At 48.7% G+C, this 18061-nt stretch overlaps 1 protein-coding gene and 1 pseudogene across 14 annotated transcripts in view; one reads left to right on the forward strand and one right to left on the reverse strand.

Annotated features, from left to right (window-relative positions):
• ARHGAP26 (Rho GTPase activating protein 26) overlaps positions 1–18061 on the forward strand; it is a 476857-nt gene that overhangs the window by 181132 nt on the left and 277664 nt on the right. For all 14 annotated transcript variants that reach the window (XR_002342097.1, XM_013987610.2, XM_021085444.1 and 11 more), the window contains exon 10: positions 2869–2963. Coding sequence is in view for 13 of the 14 variants with exons in the window: in XM_013987610.2 (XP_013843064.2) it covers positions 2869–2963 (95 nt within the window). In the remaining variant the exon portion in view is untranslated. The remainder of the gene's footprint in view (positions 1–2868; positions 2964–18061) is intronic.
• Positions 4662–7759, reverse strand: LOC102167269 (annotated as a pseudogene).

An 18061-nucleotide genomic window follows, 5' to 3' on the forward strand; every position in this document is an offset into this window, starting at 1 on the left:
CTGATTCGGAGGCTTATCATCGGGATAAAACAGAATATTGATATGTATGGAACCTCGCAGCTTCCTGTGACATCGCTCTGTGTCCTCAGCCTCAGGATGAAGGAAACATGAGGAGGGGTTGTCCAGAGGCGGTGTCGTCTCAGTTTATACGGGAGAATCGTGTGACGTCATCACATGTGTGTTTGTACAAAGTTCTCCTAGGAGCGGCAGGGAGACTTGGCGCGGATTGTAGGGTGTTTTCTTTTCCTAACATGCTTTTTCTCCACCCCATGTGTCCTCTGGCCCTTTCATTTGGATCGTGTTCCTTTGAAAGTACCTGCTCTTCTCTTGACTTCAGTCCAGAAGACGTGATGGATTTTCTGTGTCCTCTTGGACACCAGCCCTGTGTGTGGAGTCTTACCCTCTGGGATGAGGCCCTCTGTGCTGGAGCTGGATCGGCCCAGAGCGGACCCTCCCCGGGCTTGAAACCATTCATTATTTTCCCACTGCTCTCAGGACGTAGATGACCCGGTGCGTGATCTGGTCCCTGCCTCCCCCAAACCCTTTCTCAGTTCCCTTTCCGTCTCACTCCGGGATTTCAGACACAGCCGCTTCCCTTCCGTCCCTCCGGGGCTCCGTGGACCCCGACCAGAGGGCCTTTCCACCTGCTCTGCTCCGCCCCTGATGGTTGCTGGTTTTATTTCCTGTGACTCCTTCCCGTGCCAGCGCGGGGAAAGCCTTTGCTGACCGTCCTGACCGGGTTACTTCCCCTTAATGGAGCCTTTGGTAGCAAGCCCGCCTCTTTTACTGTAGTGTGTGTCATGGTTGTCACTCTTCATTTATTTGTTTCATCGACTGTTATCTCTGTCCCCCATTTTTAAAAAACCATCAGTACTCAAACAGATCACCTTCATAGGTTTTTTTTTTTTTTCCTGATGTGGCATGGTCATCGTTGGAGCAGAAGCTTATCTTTTTCTTATTTCTGCTTATATTTGACATTCTTTTGTAGATCCTTTGTTTTCTCTTATTTCTTGGAGATCCCTCACCCTCGCTTTCAAAGTGGGACCTGATCCAGCACCATTAAATCAGAAATAGAGTTAGACGCTGACATGGTCAGAATGCCTTATGTTTGGACGTTTACACTCATTTACGCCCTGCAGGAGAAGCAGGTCTCAATCTGAGAAATGAATCGTAGCCATTCAGTAAAAGACAGTAGACAGCAGACTTGTAAATATCATCTGGCTCTTCCTAGGTCTTCTGTGTTTTGTGTGCTAGTCTGATATTAGTGGGAGGGTAAGTTTTACCATAAGCAGTCACATTTCCTATTATTCAGCCAACCAGGCAAGTTTGCTAACGTCCCCCTAGTTGGTAAAGAAAGATCGGCAGATACAGGAGAAAAAGGAACCCTCACAAATTCCTGTGTGACAGCAACAGAAAAAAATCAGGGACAGAAACCTCTGTGTTTCTAGGCAATAAATTAGTGCTCTGTGGTGAAACTGTTGTGTTCCATTTGTGCAATGGCATACGACCCAGCCAGGAAAAGAAATAAACTTTTGGAAAAAGTATCTGTACATGTATGTGTAACTTGGTCCCCATGCTGAACAGCAGAAAAAAAATTTAAAAATTTAAAAAATAATAATAAGAAGAAATAAACTTTTTGATTTTGTACCATGGCATTTAAACACTTGCTTTTATTGTTTTAATATTTATTTTTATTTTTTATTGACCTATGGTTGATTTATAAGTTTCAGGTGTTTAACATAGGGATTCACAATTTTAAAAAATTAGGATCCATTTAGGCTTAATTTAAAATACTGACTCTCTTCCCTACGCGTTCCCATAGATCCTTGTAGCACATTTAGGTTGGAGGTAGTACTTTGCAATCCCCACCCCTATCTTGCCCCTCCCTGCCTCTCTGGATTTGTACCACAGGGGTGAATTGCACATGAGTTATGCTGAGTGGAAGAAGGCGGACATGCAAGGACATTCCGCTGACAGAGAGGTGGAGAGCATGCAGACTAATGGCTAGTGGCAGAGGGAAGGTGGAGTGTGGCCTGGGCACGGACTGGGTGGAAGGATGGTGGATTGCAGGGCACGCCTGGAAAGGTGCGTTTCCTGGATCGTGGTGGTGCTTTCACAAGTGGATACAGATGTTACCACTCACGTGGCTTAAATGTGTGCACTTTCTCAGGCACTCAGAGATAGACGTCAGTAAAGCTGTTAAGACATAGTTCTTACACACCTCCTCGGTTCCAGGGCCTGTTTGGTCTCTGGGGACACAGGGGTAATGGGGACACAGGGGAAGCAAGGACAGACACAGTACATGGCCCCCGGGGGCTGGGGGCCGAATGGGGGGAGAGACGTTATTTGAATCATCACTTTGAGCAACAGCAGCTCTCAGCTGGGATCAGTGCTGTGGGGGAAGGAGGGTCCATGGCGCCACGTGAACACGTCTGGGGGTGTTTGACCTGGTCCAGGAATGTTTTCCTGCAAAGTGGTCCTTGAACCAAGATCATGGAAGTTCACAGTTGGAAGGAGACCTCAAGGTCATCCTGCTTCTTCTCTTATCAAACCTACAGAGCACCCCCACCTAAAGTAACATCATCCACAGGGGTTTCCTCTGTCTCGGGTGCCTTCTGGACCCCATGATCTGTCAGTACCAGAGTTAGCATCAGTACTAACAATGTCCAGCTGCAAGTCGAGCATGGCTTCCAGATTTTCGTTCTCGAGGCTCCTGCCCAGGAAGATGGATGACCAGCCTTCCACCTGCTGTGGTCCCGAGCGCTCCGGTTTGAGAAGATGAAACTATGACGCCTGGGTGTGTGGGGCTCGCTGGTCCTGGAGAGGAGCGTTCTGGCTTCATCTTGCTGGTCTGTGTGTTCCCAACAGGGAGAAGATGAGTCAGTCACTCTGAAATCCTGCACACGGCGGAAAACAGACTCAATCGAGAAGAGGTTTTGCTTTGACGTGGAAGCAGTCGACAGGTGAGTAGCTGTCACGCTTCTCAGGAACAAATATCCCTGAATTTGGATTTCTCACCTTTTCCGTTCAGGCAAAAGTGTCTGATTTTTTTTCACCCTCTTTCTCTTCTCCATTCCTACGAATGAGTTTGGAATAGACCTCAGGCCATTTGCTGCCTGAATCCGTGTAGCCTCCCCCATCCTTTAGATTCAGCCCTGAGCCCTGGCTGGCTGGTTTTATTTTAACGTCAGGGCTTTCCTTCTAGGCCATGCGGGTTCTGTCTCAGAAGGGTGAATCACATTTAAAGAAAACGGACAATTTAGCCTGACTGTGTCAGCTCTTTGAGATTTTTTTACTTAAAAGTTGTCATAAAATGATTCAACAGGCGTTTGGTAAAGGGAAAAGCAGAAGGCGTGCCGCTCAATTAAAAAGAGTGCTCGTAGGTAGAGCATCTCGCCTCCCACTGTGTGCGCATGCCCGGGACAGACAGCAAGCCTCTTGCGAAACCAGACTCGGGGGAGCGAGCTCCGTGTTGTGTTGTGTTCCTCAGGATTTATAGAGTCTCATTAAGTTGCACCATTTCATGGTGTTAAGCTCGTTTGTCAGCATTCCAGTTCTTTGAGACACTTTACTTGGCAACAGGTTAATTCTTTGGGTGAAAGCCTCGTCGTAAGCATATTTGAGCTGTCTGGCCAAGATCGATAATGCTAGAGAAAGATCCTTCCGTCTCAGCATGATGCTTAGAGAATGCTGTTTGATCTCTCCCCTTTATTAAGAAGAAAAAAAAAAAAAAGCCATACCATTTTGTCAAGTGAGCCCTTCTATCCTCTCTGGGAAGTTTGTTTTTTTTTGGTTTTGTTTTTTTTTTTTTTTTAGGGCCACACCCACAGCATATGGAGGTTCCCAGGCTGGGGGTCCAATCGGAGCTGCAGCTGCCGGCCTCCACCACAGCCACAGCAACACCAGATCCGAGCCGCATCTGCGACCTTCACTGCAGCTCACGGCAACGGCAGTGCTGGATCCTCAACCCACTGAGCGAGGCCAGGGATTGAACCCACATCCTCATGGATCCTAGTCAGGTTCTTAACCCACTGAGCCGCGACGGGAACTCCCTCCCTGGGAAGCTTACCTGTGTCTACTTCACGGCAGCTCTAGCGGATGCAGAGCCCGGGTACTACCTGGCGTGTGCTGTTCCATGTGTGGACAGGTTTGCAATACCTTCTTATGGCACGACGTCCCTCTGTGCTCTGGCAGCCAGCACCCCCGTGGAGGGAGCAAGCCTGCTTAGCCCAAATCAGATGTTCGTGGAAACTACCCATGTCTCTTTGGCTGTCAAGTCAGGCAACCCGGATCTAAATTTTGACTTTGCTGCTCAGTAGCCGTGTGACTTTGGTCGAGTCCCTTTATCTCACACAGCCTTGATCTTTGGAAAAGGTAAGTGGTATTAGTACCTCCCAGAATTACATAGTACATTCCCAGAATTATGAGGATTCAAGAAGAGAATGCATATAAAGGACTCTTGGCTGGAGTTCCCGTTGTGGCTCAGTGGGTTAAGAACCTGACTAGTATCCATGAGGATGTAGGTTCGATCTCTGGCCTCAGTCCGTGGGTTAAGGATCTGGTTGCTACAAGCTGTGGCGTTGATCACAGATGTGGCTCAAATCTGGTGTTGCGGCGCCTGGGGTGAAGGTTCCAGCTGCAGCTCTGATTAGACCTCTAGCCCGGGAATTTCTATATACCGTGGTGCAGCCCTAAAAAAAAAAAAAAAAAAAAAAGCCACCCACAAAAACACTTGGCAGGCTGGCAAATAATAGATGCTCAACAATTAGCCATTATTATTTGTTAGTTAGCATGTCTTACATGTTTATCTAACTTGATCTTTCAAAAGCTAGACTCTGAATGCAGAGAAGTAAATATAATTTGTAAAGAAAAGAGAATACCCCGTCGTTTGCGCATGTATGACTTGTGAGCGGGGAAGGGGCTGGTTGAATTGCATTGTGTGCGCCTCCAATTCAGATAGATTATTCTTGATTTTAAACAAACCCTGTGTGCGGATGCTGTAGGCCCTCCTAGGCGTCTCTCTTCTCTAGGCTGAGCATGGAATCTAAGCGAATTCATATTGTTGGCGTCCCTGAAGGTTGGAATAGCAGATGTGTTTGTGTGGAAATGGAGCCAGCGGTGTGATGCCGGTCAGCTGAATAGTCCCCAGAGATGCCCGTCTGTTTGCGGGGCTCCTTGGACGGGAGCATGCCTTTCACGGCAGCTCTTGTTCGGCTGCAAATGAGGTCAGCGATGCTTTCTGCAGCTGAGTTGTTTTCCGTCTTCAGAAGCTCCCCAGAGTTGTAGGGAGTTGCTTTTCAGGCAATTAAAACTCACCCTGGTTCCTCCATCTCATTTCCACCCTTACCAACACTTCCTGCCGCCTCCCCCTGTAGTTCGTCCAGAAAAGCTTTGCATGCCCCAATTAGAAGCTGAGAGCAAATGTGTCACAAGCAGCCCACGGAGTGGGTTTGGGAAGTCGATACCTTCCGAGTCATCGTCTGGCTCTCGCGGTGTGTCATGAAGCGGCCTCAGCTGTGTTCAGAGTGAAGCGTCTGCATCTCTATTGTATGATTTATAGTTAAAATTTTCTGTATATTATGATGTTAGGAAACCTTCAAATGCCTTCTGCCCAGGGAGAGCCTGCCCCCTCCTGGGGGCCAGCTGATTCGAGGTCAGCCGAGGGCTTGGCCTGGAGAGTGCCACTGAGCGAGGACTTCCGGTCCAGTGGCACACCTTCCACTGCTCCCAACACCCCGGGAGGCACCATTCCTCTCCCTGAGTCATCCAGAGCCAGGTACCAGGCACCGAGGGACCACCCCTACAGCTTAGCGCCTGTGAAATCATTCCAACTAGCCAATCCTCAACGGTTCCTCTGCCCTGCCTTGCCTTTCCTGTGGAAACTCTCAAGGCTGTGGCCTAGGCTCTTCCATCCTGCCCCTTCTGCCTCCTGCATGGTGCTGGGTCTTTCCCATGTGGCCCTCTGTGGGCTGCGTGCATCCCGTTTCCAGCACCCGGGCATATGCGAGGCCTGGTTTGCCTGAGCACCTTCTCTGTCTCCTCTTGCGGCTGCACCCGATGGGCCATCACCTGAAAGAACACGGAACATCGTGAAACACCTCCTCTCCATTTTCTGCAGAGGTCACCTTCGTGCGTCACCATCATCCGTCTCCAAGAGGAGGTTCCACTCGAGCAGTATTTTCCTTAGGGTCTTTCTGCGTTTTCCTCATCCAGAAAGGACGGAGGCATGAGGGCAAAGGCGTGGCCACATGCTCAGGGGAGGTGCCCCGGGACCTCTGCCCAGAGTCCCATTCGTGGGAAGATTCTTCCATGTCACCGTTTCACCTTGGCAAGGAGGGAGGCTGATGGCTGTCCTGCTGCCCTTTTAACCCTGCACAGATTGCACAGCTTCTGCTTGCTGGGCTGGAGAAGCAGAGGGCAAAATGCAAGCTTAGCACCTAGAAAACGGGGAGGGAAAAGAGGGAGTGGTTCTGTTTTAACAGCAGGAGGTTTCTGAATGTTCCCGGCATGCGGTAACTGCAGCACACGTAGAAGTTTCTGTAGTAGCTCTTAGAGTCTTCTTCTCTCACGATGTTGATTCACGCTAAAGTGTGATTGACTTGGGATTCGCAGTGCTGCGGGTTTTTAGGGTTGCATGCTTTTATCCTTTGGGCTCACGGCTGCTACTTCCTGTTATTCTGGTACAGAAGCTGTAGGCTTCAGGAAGCGGCGTTCTGGGGGGTCGGCTTTGTGAGTTGATCACATCATCATCTCTTCCCTCATGCTGGGAGCCACCCGCTCTCCATACCCACCGGGGAGGCTTGTTAGAACCCCAGCTTCTTATTCTGCCCCAGACCTACACCATCTGACTTTCTGCAAGAGAGACCCTGAAATCCACTGGTTTTGGTTGTTGTTTTTTATACTGTCATTTTAGGTCTTTAATCAGATTCCATCCAAGAGTATCAGCCACATTACATGTCATGTTTACCTTTCTGTAAACAATTTTGCTTTCCCTGTACCCATCAGCATCAGTGAACTAAAACATAAAACCCGTACTAGGCAAAGAATGTTATTAATCATTGTTTCAAACTTAATTCCCAGGCTTCATCAGCTTAATGAAAGTGGCAAAGACTGAATTGCATCTAAGCAAAAACTGAAAAGAGCTGCAGTGTCCAGGGGCTTGGGCTTAAAAATATTAGAGATCTAGATTTTATCAGACCCATCAACAAAATTTTAAAAAGCAGTCCTGATATAAACTAGCAGCTCCCAGCCACTTGTCCAGGGTTTATCTTCTTTAGAAGTTGCCTTGGTTCAGTTTGCTCATTCTTGGGAAGCCTCATCAGAATTCTCCTTAAGACCTGAAACGTCACTGTCATCATGCTCTCCAGTGGCGGGTGGGGCTTTTCCATCTGCAGATTGTTGGGGCAGAGCTTGAGCCCGTCTCCTTAAACGGGTCCGACGGTCTGCGCCAAGCTGTTTAAGATGCTGGGTAGCATTTGTGCCAGCTGCTTTGTCTCAGCCCGGCCTGTGGTGGTGAGAGGGTTTGCTGCCAGAGATGCCCGCACTTCAAGGTTGTTAAAATGGGTCACTGTTCCTTGGTGTGTGAGCATAGCCACCTCTTCAGTACCAGAGGTGCTGTCTATCCCCGACTTTTTGAAAGACAACTGGAGTTTTTTGTCATCTGCTGGGGCCGTTCTGTGAACCACCGTCTTCTTGCTTCGAGCAGTTCCTTTGCCTGCAGTTGGGCGAGTTTCTCCTGCTTCGTGGCAGTTTCTTTCATCTTGTTGGAGTGGAATTGGGACCACGCGGGGGACTGGGGTTGGCGGGGGATTGGGATTGGCAGGGGACTGGGGTTGGCGGGGGACTGGGATTGGCGCTCAGGGGTCTTGGGCAGACCAGCTGAGATAAGGCGCACACCCTCGGGGACGCGAGATGGCAGCTCCACTTTTTAAAATAAGCTCTTCTCTTGTCCTCTCTTCTTACTGCTCCCTGGTGCGTGAAACAGCAGGCATATCACAATATAGTTTTCTTGGAGCACAAAGGCATGTTCCTTATTAAAAACATAATAAGCGACAACTGTAAAACAAAGGGAGAATAAAAAGACCCCAGGCTCCTTGACTAGGAGTTCAGTTCTTAGCCATTTGGAGGAGGCTATGACTGGTAGGCAGGGTGACCCCCAGCCTCCGATGCAGAGTGGCAGGAGGAACGCAACAGCAATAAGCACCATAAAGCCCACTTTTTCAGTTGACAGTAGAGGGAACCAGCCAGCCGGCCGCGAGAGAGCACTTTCCGGAAGCGGGACACCGGTCGTGTGATTGCATGTAATTCTCACGGAACCCTCACTGCAGCTTCGGGAGGCTGCGCTCTAAGTGTCCCGTGTTCCTGAGGAGGAATCTACCGTTTAGAGAGTGAGTCTTAGCCACGGCTCAGTGGGGATTCGAACTGAGGACGGCAGGGACTCATTGCAGGGCACGTTGCTGCCTCAAAACTGCTTTAGGACGTGTTCGAGTGATGAGCCCGGTGCGCTCTGTCCTTGAACTTGGGGGCACCGCTGAGCCGTCACCTTGCTGACGGTGAAAGCCCAGGAGTGCTTTCTCACTCTGATGGCTGGCATTGGGCCCGTAACCTAAGAATGGGTGGCCTGAAGCAGCACGCCTGCGTCTGTTCCCATATTTCCTGCTCTCTGCCCTTCAGAAACCCTCACAGGACTAACAGTTAAGAGGCAATGCAGGAGTTCCCACTGTGCTCTGTGGGTTAAGGGCCCAGGGTTGTATTTGTGGGGGTGTGGGTTCGATGCCTGCCTCGCTCAGCCGGTTAAGGATGTGCTGTTGCTGCAAGCTGCGGTGTGGATTGCAGATGGGGTTGGGATCTGGTGCGGCTGTGGTGTAGGCCAGCAGCTGCAGCTCCAGTTTGAACCCTGGCCCAGGAACTTCCATATGCCACAGGTGTGGCCCTCAATAGAAAAAAAAGGCAATGCAGAGAGCACAGGCTAGGCACAGGACACACAGTAGGTGTTCCATGAATGCTGTGTTGTGTTTTTTTGTTTTTTTTTTTTTGTACACCTCTTCTTTTACCTTTTACGATGACACTCATTTCTGTTTGTCCGAGGAGGCTAGCATGAATCAGATGCTCTAGTGCCATGTATCAGTGGATTGCTTGCATCATATCCCACTGCATTGCTGTTCATTTGTTAGTCCTCGAATCCCGATGAAACGAGGTTAATCCCTTTTGTCCATCCTTTAGGAATAACTGTGATGACTCTTTGACCCATGAATGAGCTGGAAATCAAATTAAGTGTTAGTTCAGAGCTTTGGTTTTTAGATTTATATTGTTCTTGGACTTCTTGTGCCAAAATCCTTGTTAATACACCGAATACATTTCAGAAACCTACTTCTAATTCTCGCGTTTACGTTCTTGAACCTTTGATTTTGCAAAACTAGTCCTGCACTCCTTTCTCTGTATGACTTTAGTGCAATTCCATAATTCTATATCATTCCATCTCATTTATCCATTTTCTCCAGTGTCTGCCTTTTTTCTTCTTTTTTCAGAACTAGTTTTGGGTGAAGTTCAGACCTGAGAAATTGCTGAAGACCCCTACCAGCAAATGTTTCACAGGCTAATATTAGTTCTTCATGCCTTTGGATTTCCTTGAGAAGGATTTTATTGTTTGCAGCCTTGCATAGTGAGCATGCGTAGAAACTCTTGTGGCTTTCTTCCTTTCCAAACTGTAAAATTGCTTAGATTGAGGTATCATGTCTTTCAAGTCAGCATGATGCTTCTTTGAATTTCCTTTCAGTTTTATTTATTTATTTATTTTTTTGTCTTTTTGCCATTTCTTGGGCCAGTCCCCCGGCATATGGAGGTTCCCAGGCTAGGGGTTGAATTGGAGCTGTAGCCACCGGCCTACGCCAGAGCCACAGCAACGCGGGATCCAAGCCGCGTTTGCAACCTACACCACAGCTCACGGCAACGCCAGATCGTTAACCCACTGAGCAAGGGCAGGGACCGAACCCACAACCTCATTGTTCCTAGTCAGATTCGTTAACCACTGTGCCACGACGGGAACTCCTTTCAGTTTTAAATTCAGTTTCAGGATTCTAGCAGTTAGATTTTTATTTATTTATTTTTATTTTATTTTATTTTATTATTATTATTATTATTTTGGTCTTTTTAGGGCCACACCCATGGCATACCGAAGTTCCCAGGCTAGGGGTCGAATCAGAGTTACAGCTGCCGGCCTACGCCACAGCCACAGCAATGCAGGATCCAAGCTGTGGCTGCAACGTACACCATAGCTCACGGCAATGCCAGATCCTTAACCCACGGAGCGAGGTCAGGGATTGAACCCACATCCTCCTGGATACTAGTCGGGTTCATTACCAATGAGCCACAACCGGAACTCTGCATTTAGAACATTACATGGCTTTAAGCTACTGTGTGGGTGTTGCCATAACGTGCTCCAAAGAAGAATATTTTCTTATTTTCCTAGAAGATACCTGTTCAGGGTTGCGTTGTGTACTCCCCAAACTCCTGTGTTGAGGTTCTAATCTCCAGTATCTGCAAACGAAAATTATTTGGAGATTGGATCTTTGCAGAGGCCCTCAAGTTAGAATGAGGTTGTCAGGGTAGCCCTAGTCCAGTATGACTGGTGTCCTTGTAAAAAGGGCTAATTTGGACACAGAGGCAGACATGTGCACAGGGAGGCACCGTGCGAATGCGAAGGCGGAGATCAGTGATGTGTCTTCTCGCCAAGAAGTGCCAAAGGTTGCGAGCCGACCACCAGAAGCTAGGAGAAAGGCATGGGAGAGTCTCCTTTGCTTGCATCCAAAGCAGCCCACCTGCTGACACCTTGTTTCCAAAGTCTAGCCTCTAGACCTGCGAGGCGATAGATCCTGTGGCTAATGCTCCCCAGTTGCTCGTGCTTTGTTAAGGCGGGTCGCCCTAGCGAACGGATAGAGTTTTGAATAGAGAGGGCCTCTCTCATCGAAGCAGCAGTAAACGGCCTCTAGTGGCCTTTTAGACGGATGGACACACACCCTCCTTGAAGAATCCCGTTGATAAGCAGCCCCTTCACAAAGCAGCCCTTTCACAGAAACTATCCTTCTCATTTTTTTTTCTTTTTTTTTCTTTTTTGTTAAAGGGTTGCATATGGAAGTTCCCAGACTAGGTGTTGAATTGGAGCTGCAGCTGCTGGCCTATGCCACAGCCACATCAATGCCAGACCCGAGCCACGTCTGTGACCTACACCACAGGTTATGGCAAAGCCGGATCCTTAACCCACTGAGCAAGGCCAGGGATGGAACCTGCGTCCTCCTGGATACCAATTGGGTTTGTTACCACTGAGCCACGACGGGAACACCTGTCCTTATTCTGAATAGTCTTTACTTTCATTAGCTTTTTAAAAAATCATCCTTTTTTATACCTTAATAAAGAAGTATTCTTTGGTGCCTTTGTGTTAACTTGCCATGAAACCGAACATTTGAAAGTGTATATTTTATGCTAGAATTGATTGATGATTTTTTCCTTTAAAGTGTAACCGTTGGAGAGAATTTAGTATAAAATTCCTGGGTAAACATGGGGCTTCATCTGAAGCCCCATGGTAGTGGCAGGTGATACTTGCTAATATCTGTCTCTGGTCACTTTGAATACTTAACTCCACTGGTACAGCATCTTAGGGAAATTCATGAGCAGATGGAGGGAAGTATTTGTTTACGCTAGCGTCATGGTGGTGGTCATTTCCCAGCATCTCTGCCTTTGTTTATTTGTAAGAAATTTCTCGCAGATGTATGTGGCATTTTTTCCCAGGTATCTTCCGGGCGGGGGTCGGGGCGGGGGGGACCACTAAGCCGTATGGAAAATAACAGAAACAGAAAGCTTCTTTTTGATGCACTGAATCAATACAGTCTCTCGAGGGGTAGTATTGATACTTGGGGGAGGGCAGCAGTTAGAAGGCTTCGTATTTTCCATGACAGGCTGACCCCCATGGACGCCCATACGTGGGAAGACGTTCTGTGGAGTCTTGAGGGACCCATTGTCGCCCTTGGTCCTCTCCAGAGTGGGGGGCAAAGGACAACTCAGGAGAGATGACAACGGTGTAACGGGGACCAAGATGAGCCTTGTCCTTGCCTTCATGGATCTTGCCGTTGATGGTAGCATGGGCCCACATGCCCACACATCCGTGCGCCAGAAGGTGTTGATACTCGGATGTTGAGCGTAACAGCCGACTTGGAGGACCTGGGTGCTGCGGGGAAGATGTGACCGACAGAGGGGCCGCAGCCTCCGCTCTAACAGAGATGGGTGGCGTGACGGCAATGCGTGCATTTTCATCCCTCTCGCCTCCCCTCCCTTCCTCCGTTATTAACCGTAGCCACCTGCTCTGGGCTTTACTGACACAGAAGACACAAGTGTAGTGAAGCGCAGCGAATCTCGTAGCCTTTCCTTCTCCAAAGTCATCCTCTGCTTTTTCCTGCAAACCGTATCCAGAGTCCTCCTTTTGCAAGCTTTCCGTGAATAGGTAGAGACAGCTTTCCTCCAGACCAGTCCCAGCCTGGCATGTCGCACCCTCTGTCAGTTCTGTCCTTGTCGTCTTCCCACCATGTGCTGTGTGTTTGCGCAGGGTATGAGCTTTTCTTCGTGATGGTTGGCTGGTTGTTTAATTAGGTATGTTTTATATGAGTCTGTTCAATTCTGAATATCTGTCTTAGGTAATTTGCTCCCAGAGGGAGAAAAATATCATTTTATACAGCTTTTACTACAGTGCTGTGTGCATGTGGTTGTTCAATTTTGTTTGTTTATGGTAATGCAATTTTTGAGTTAGATTATTTTGCTCTTTCCCTTGGGACTTGGGTGAATTACTCTGTGAGAGACTACAGGAGCTTAATCGTGTTAGTTGTTATTTAAACTAAAACATCGGCAGGTACACACACAGTCTGCATTTGTGTATGGGTAGGACAAAAAAAAAAAAACCTCTAGGAAAATGGGAAGCTGGGTAAGGTAAGAATATTGGAGGCTGGAAAGATTGATGGAAGAGCTGAAAAACCCACCGCAACCCTCTAAGGCGTCACCACCCTTATTTTGAGTATGTTTTATGAAAGGCTGCAGGATGCAGGTGACAGATGGAAGCAGCTTAAGTTTGCACTTGGACTCTGCCTATTGCTGGCTGTGTGCGTCTGGGCAGGCAGTTTAACCACATCTATAAGGTGGGGCTAGTCATGCCTACCTTGCAGGACTCTTTTGAAGATGGAATATGCTATCATATTCCTCCCTGATGGCGTTCTCTGTCGGAAGAGATTGTCCTTTGAAGTTGTCCTCTCTGCCTTAAAACCTGAGACTTCACTGTTCTCACGGTGGACCTCAGCTTTGGAGGGTATTTCCTGGAGGCCCTTTGTTGCATTTTGATGGCATACCTCTCTCCTAGAGTGTCCTGATTTTCTGAGTCGTCCCTAAGCTGAGAGCGAGCGCAGGTGCTTAAATGTCTGTGTGCAAAGGGGCTGCTAGGGGAAGAACCCATTTTCACACCGCGTATCCCCTAACGTGTTATTTATCTGTATTTCCTGTATGCGATAAAAGGTTTAAGCCCCTCCTTCCAATTTATGTCTCTTCATACGAGTGTGAAGTTAAAATAACACTCTTCCAGTTTAACATGTGGGGCGTGTGCTCCCTTGTCTGTGTGTCTGTGAGATGGTGTGAGCGTAAGTCGGCGTGTGTTTTCCAAAAACGCTCCTCTTACGTAACAGACTTTGGTTCAGGGCTCAACCTCTAGATGGCAGTTGTGTATGTGTGTTCGTAACTGTTAGGCGGTCCAGTTGAAAAGCAGCTGTCTTTGTACATTGTCAGTGCGTGTGTGTAATGCGTGTGTGTGTGTGTTGAAGAAATCAGGCGGCTATTGCTCCTTAAAGGAAAGGTATCCTAAATGACTCATTCTTTCTCTCTAAATTCCTTCCTCCCACCCTCGTAGAACGGATCATTTCATACCCACTTTCCTGCAGAGGCAGGCGTGCTCAGTCCTTCTGGCCTGTGTTTAAGCAGCGCGTTTCCCCGTGCTCTCGGCACTCAAGTGTCAGGCCCTGTGCTGCAGGGACAGCTTATTTAAGGGTGGTGACGAGGACAGGCGAGTGAGTGGGGCTGAGAACCAGGCCATCCTGCTTTTCCCTCGGGGTGCCGTCTGCCTTTATCTTTTGCAGCAGATGAATCCATTTTTCCTGGTTTCAAGCTTCCCCTCCCCTCCCCTTCTCACCCCTGGTCTGAAATAATATTTGATGTTGCCTTCCTGCTGGTTGGTTGGAGTTGCCGGTCTCAGAGCCATTGACATTTCGGAGAGGAAATGGCTCTTTCCTTCCTCGGAGGGTGTTTTCCTGCTCTCATTTTGTGGCTGCGGTGGGGGTGGGGGGTACCCGACGTTCTGAACTGCTTCTTGGCTGTTCTGTCAAATCAGCGAGTTAAGAAGTTCTTAGAATCTTTAGAGTTGGTGCAATTTTTAAATGACCGAGTTTCTTTTTTTTTTTTTTTTTTCCTTTTTAAAAAAGTTAAATGAGAGTATTTGCTGTTGGAATCTGGTCTGAGTCAGCGTGGGATGTGTGGGTTAATGGATTGTGGTGTAAAATAAGACAATCCTATTTGTGTTAGTTCTATTAGTTCTTCCTCTGTCTTATGCCTGTTTCCAGTCTTTAGTCTGCACAGTTAAAGTTGGAGTTTTATTGATTACATATACCAGTTTATTTGGCAGCGTCTAAATATAAAATGTTTTTTTTTTTAAATCTAAACCACAATGTGGCTATTACATAAGTCTGAAGAAAGGAGACAGTTCAGCCCGTAAATGCCACTTATTGTGCATGTCTGTTCATCATGAGATGCAAGAGTAACAAAAAAATTGAGAAACGACCTAGAAGATTTCTTGAATTGGAATCTTTTCTCGTAGTTTGTTCTCAGCGATAACAAGTGTTTGCATTCCCTCTGAGTGGGTCTCATCTCAGCAATGAAGAATGCTTTCTTCTGGTGCAGTGTTGAAACCTGCTACGCCTGTGTCCCCGCTGCCTGTGGCCCAGAACAGGCTCTCCGTCAGCGTGTCTCATGCAAGACCATCTCAATGTGCCAAAAATGTGCTTGTCTGGCTTCCAATCTTTCATAACTTCATTCTCCTTTAAAAATGGAGGAAATTATCTGATGCGATTGGCATTATTACTCTCCAGACTCTTATCATTGCTCTGGTCCTAACTATTTGGCGTGCTTTCCTCCCAGATCAGTGGCTATAGTTATAATACGTTATCATTCATTCATTCATTAGGATTGATCCTTTCTAGATAATTAGAAGCCCGATTCTGGAAAATTCTTTCTTTTTTCTTTCTTTCTTTTTTTTTTTTTTTTTTTTTTTTGCTTTTTAGGGTCGTACCTGCAGCAAATGGAAGCTCCCAGGCTAGGGGTCAAATCAGAGCTGCTGCCGCCGGCCTGCACCACAGCCATTGCAAGGTGGGATCCAAGTCACACCTGCGACCCACACCACCGCTCACGGCAACGCTGTGTTGCCAACCTACTGAGCGAGGCCAGGGATCAGACCCGCATCTCATGGATGCTGTTGGATTCGTTTCCACTGCCCCACAACGGGAACGCCCTGGAAAATTCTTCAGGGGGGTGTGTGTTTGTGTGCTGGGGGCGGGGCTGGAGAGAGCGAGCTTTCTTCCTCTCCCTCCTTTCCTCTGTCCCTCCGCTAAGGCCCTGGTCACCCTGGACCCCAGGGCACAGACACTGCCTGTGCGAGGGGCGGTCCAGGGTGGTGTGAAGGTATGGGCTTTGCTTTAGAGTCCGGCGGACTGGGTTGCAATTGAGGCTCTGCCGCTCCCTGGCAGCGCAGGGCAGGCAAGTCATTTCTGAGGCTCAGGTTTTAAAGACATGGAATGCGAGCCCCTCCTCGTGAGCAGCAAATGCTCGTGCACGCACCGTCCTGAGCTCTGCGCTTGGCCCGTAGGAAACCCTTGGGACGTCTTCCACGTGTCTGGGGGGCCACCTTTGCAACGTCTGGTTTCGCTCTCGTGGCTAGTCTCTCACCCGTATCGCACCCAGGTCGCCATGGCATGTGTTTGCTTCTCACGCACAAGGACTGCCAGTGGTTGACTCCCCCAGAGCACGCGTAGTTGTGCAGGTTCCTAGGTGTTTGTCTCCAAATAGTCGGTGAATATTGCCTTCCCGTCATGACACTGGGTCCTCAGTACTGGAAAAACTGGGAAGGATCCCAGGTTCCTTCTTCGCTGATGAACGGGGAAGGCTCTCCCCGGGGGGACTGTGAGTGCATCAGGAATGCAGACACGTGTCCTTGTTGGTCCCAGCGCATAGAGGACATTACAACGTGTTGTGATGGGGTGGAACTCAGAAGGGGAGAGAGAGAAAGATGGATACAGACCCCAGAAATTGTAGGCTGGGGATCCACAGACGTGTTCGATGTGGCTTGAGTAGGGTTTGAGGCAACATTTTAAATGGAAAGAATCTGTAAATGCCAATGCCCCCTTCCCACGTGCCAGCTGTTTATAGGGCTGAAGGTAGATGCCTCGTTTGGGTGGCACACGTGCTCTCCACGTGGCCACAGTCTCCACCCTGCCCTGTTGTAGCACAGCACGGTCACCAGGGGCAACTGCCACTTTGACCTCGTCCTCACACTGTTGATTTTCGCATAGAGGGGAGGGGCCCCTTTGTTCCTGTGACTCTATCAGACAGCAAATGTGCAAAAGAAAAAGCAAGGACTGCATGTTTTAAGGAAAATGAGACCACGCCTATTTTCCACGGGACAGTGAAGACCCTTCGCCAGTTGCGCTCATTTTGCTGACTCGCCTGGTCTCTGTAGATGTTTGGCTCTGCATCTCACACACATGCACCGAAGACATGTCGTTCCTGAAGATTCTTCTGCTTTGGCCATGTCTTTGTGTAGACGAAGCTCTACAAAGAATGCTTGCAATTGTCAAGGAACGGTTAAGGATCAGTGTTTCCGGATAGCACTTTTTTTTTTTTTTTTCTTTTTAGGGCCATACCTGCAGCATATGGAAGTTCCCAGGCTAGGGGTCGAATTGGAGCTGCCGCTGCCAGCCACAGCCACTGCCACAGCCATGTGGGACCTACACCACAGCTCATGACAGTGCCAGACCCTTAACCCACTGAGCAAGGCCAGGGGTCACACCTGCATCCTCGTGGATACTGGTCAGGTTCCTTACCGCTGAGCCACAGCAGGAACTCCCTGATAGCACCTTAAAAGCAAAGGACCACTTCCTTTGGGCACCCGCTTGCTTCTTGTTACCTGTGGCTGGCAGCCCGTTCTCCAAACCTTCGTCATTTCCCTCTGTCTTGCTATCTAAGCACAGTGAGGCAGGTTTCACGCACGGGCAGAGGACGTGTGTTGCTGTGGATGCCACAGTCCCTCTTTTAATCTGACCTTGACCCTTAGATGTGCTGTAGTGTACCCGGAAGCTGGGGAAGGACCTCTTGCCAGAAGATGTATAGTCTTATGAATGAGCAAGGCCTAGATCTTTGGAAGTCGGTTTAGCAAGGAACAATAACGTGAGATCCTGAGTGTGTTTGTTGCAGTGGGGCGGAGTGCATTAGTAATAACATTTCCTGGTCCAATAGGAAGTGGTGAATTGCCAAGCCACTGAGGTCACCATTGTTGACTCAGATTTCGGCGTAAGATTAGAGTAGGGAGGCTGTCGAGTAACCGTAGGGCCAGGGCCGGTTATGATTCTGCTTTGCTCTTGGCTGGCGAAGAGGCCGTGGCTGACATCAGTGGTCCCAGGCTCCTGGCTGTGTTGACAGATGAAGGATGTTTTGCTTTGTGTGGGCTCTTGGTGGAAGCCAGAGTTGACGGACACAGGGTGGTGGGTAGCTGGCTGCCCTGGGCTGGGTGAATACCAGTTTTCTGCATCGCCCCTGTGGTGGGAGAGGCGGGGCGCCAAGAAAGTTGTAGATCTTGGGTCGTGATTCTCAAGCTGATCCAGATAGAACACTCACCAAGACCTGAGTGAGGAGGGTGCTGGCTCTGAAGTGGGCTTTTAGGGTCAAGCTCTAGAAAGAAGGGGCAGTCGTGTGTTGCTTCTCTCATCCAGGG

This window comes from Sus scrofa, chromosome 2 (genome assembly GCF_000003025.6).
Source record: "Sus scrofa isolate TJ Tabasco breed Duroc chromosome 2, Sscrofa11.1, whole genome shotgun sequence".
In the NCBI taxonomy this organism is placed as follows: Eukaryota; Metazoa; Chordata; class Mammalia; order Artiodactyla; family Suidae; genus Sus; species Sus scrofa.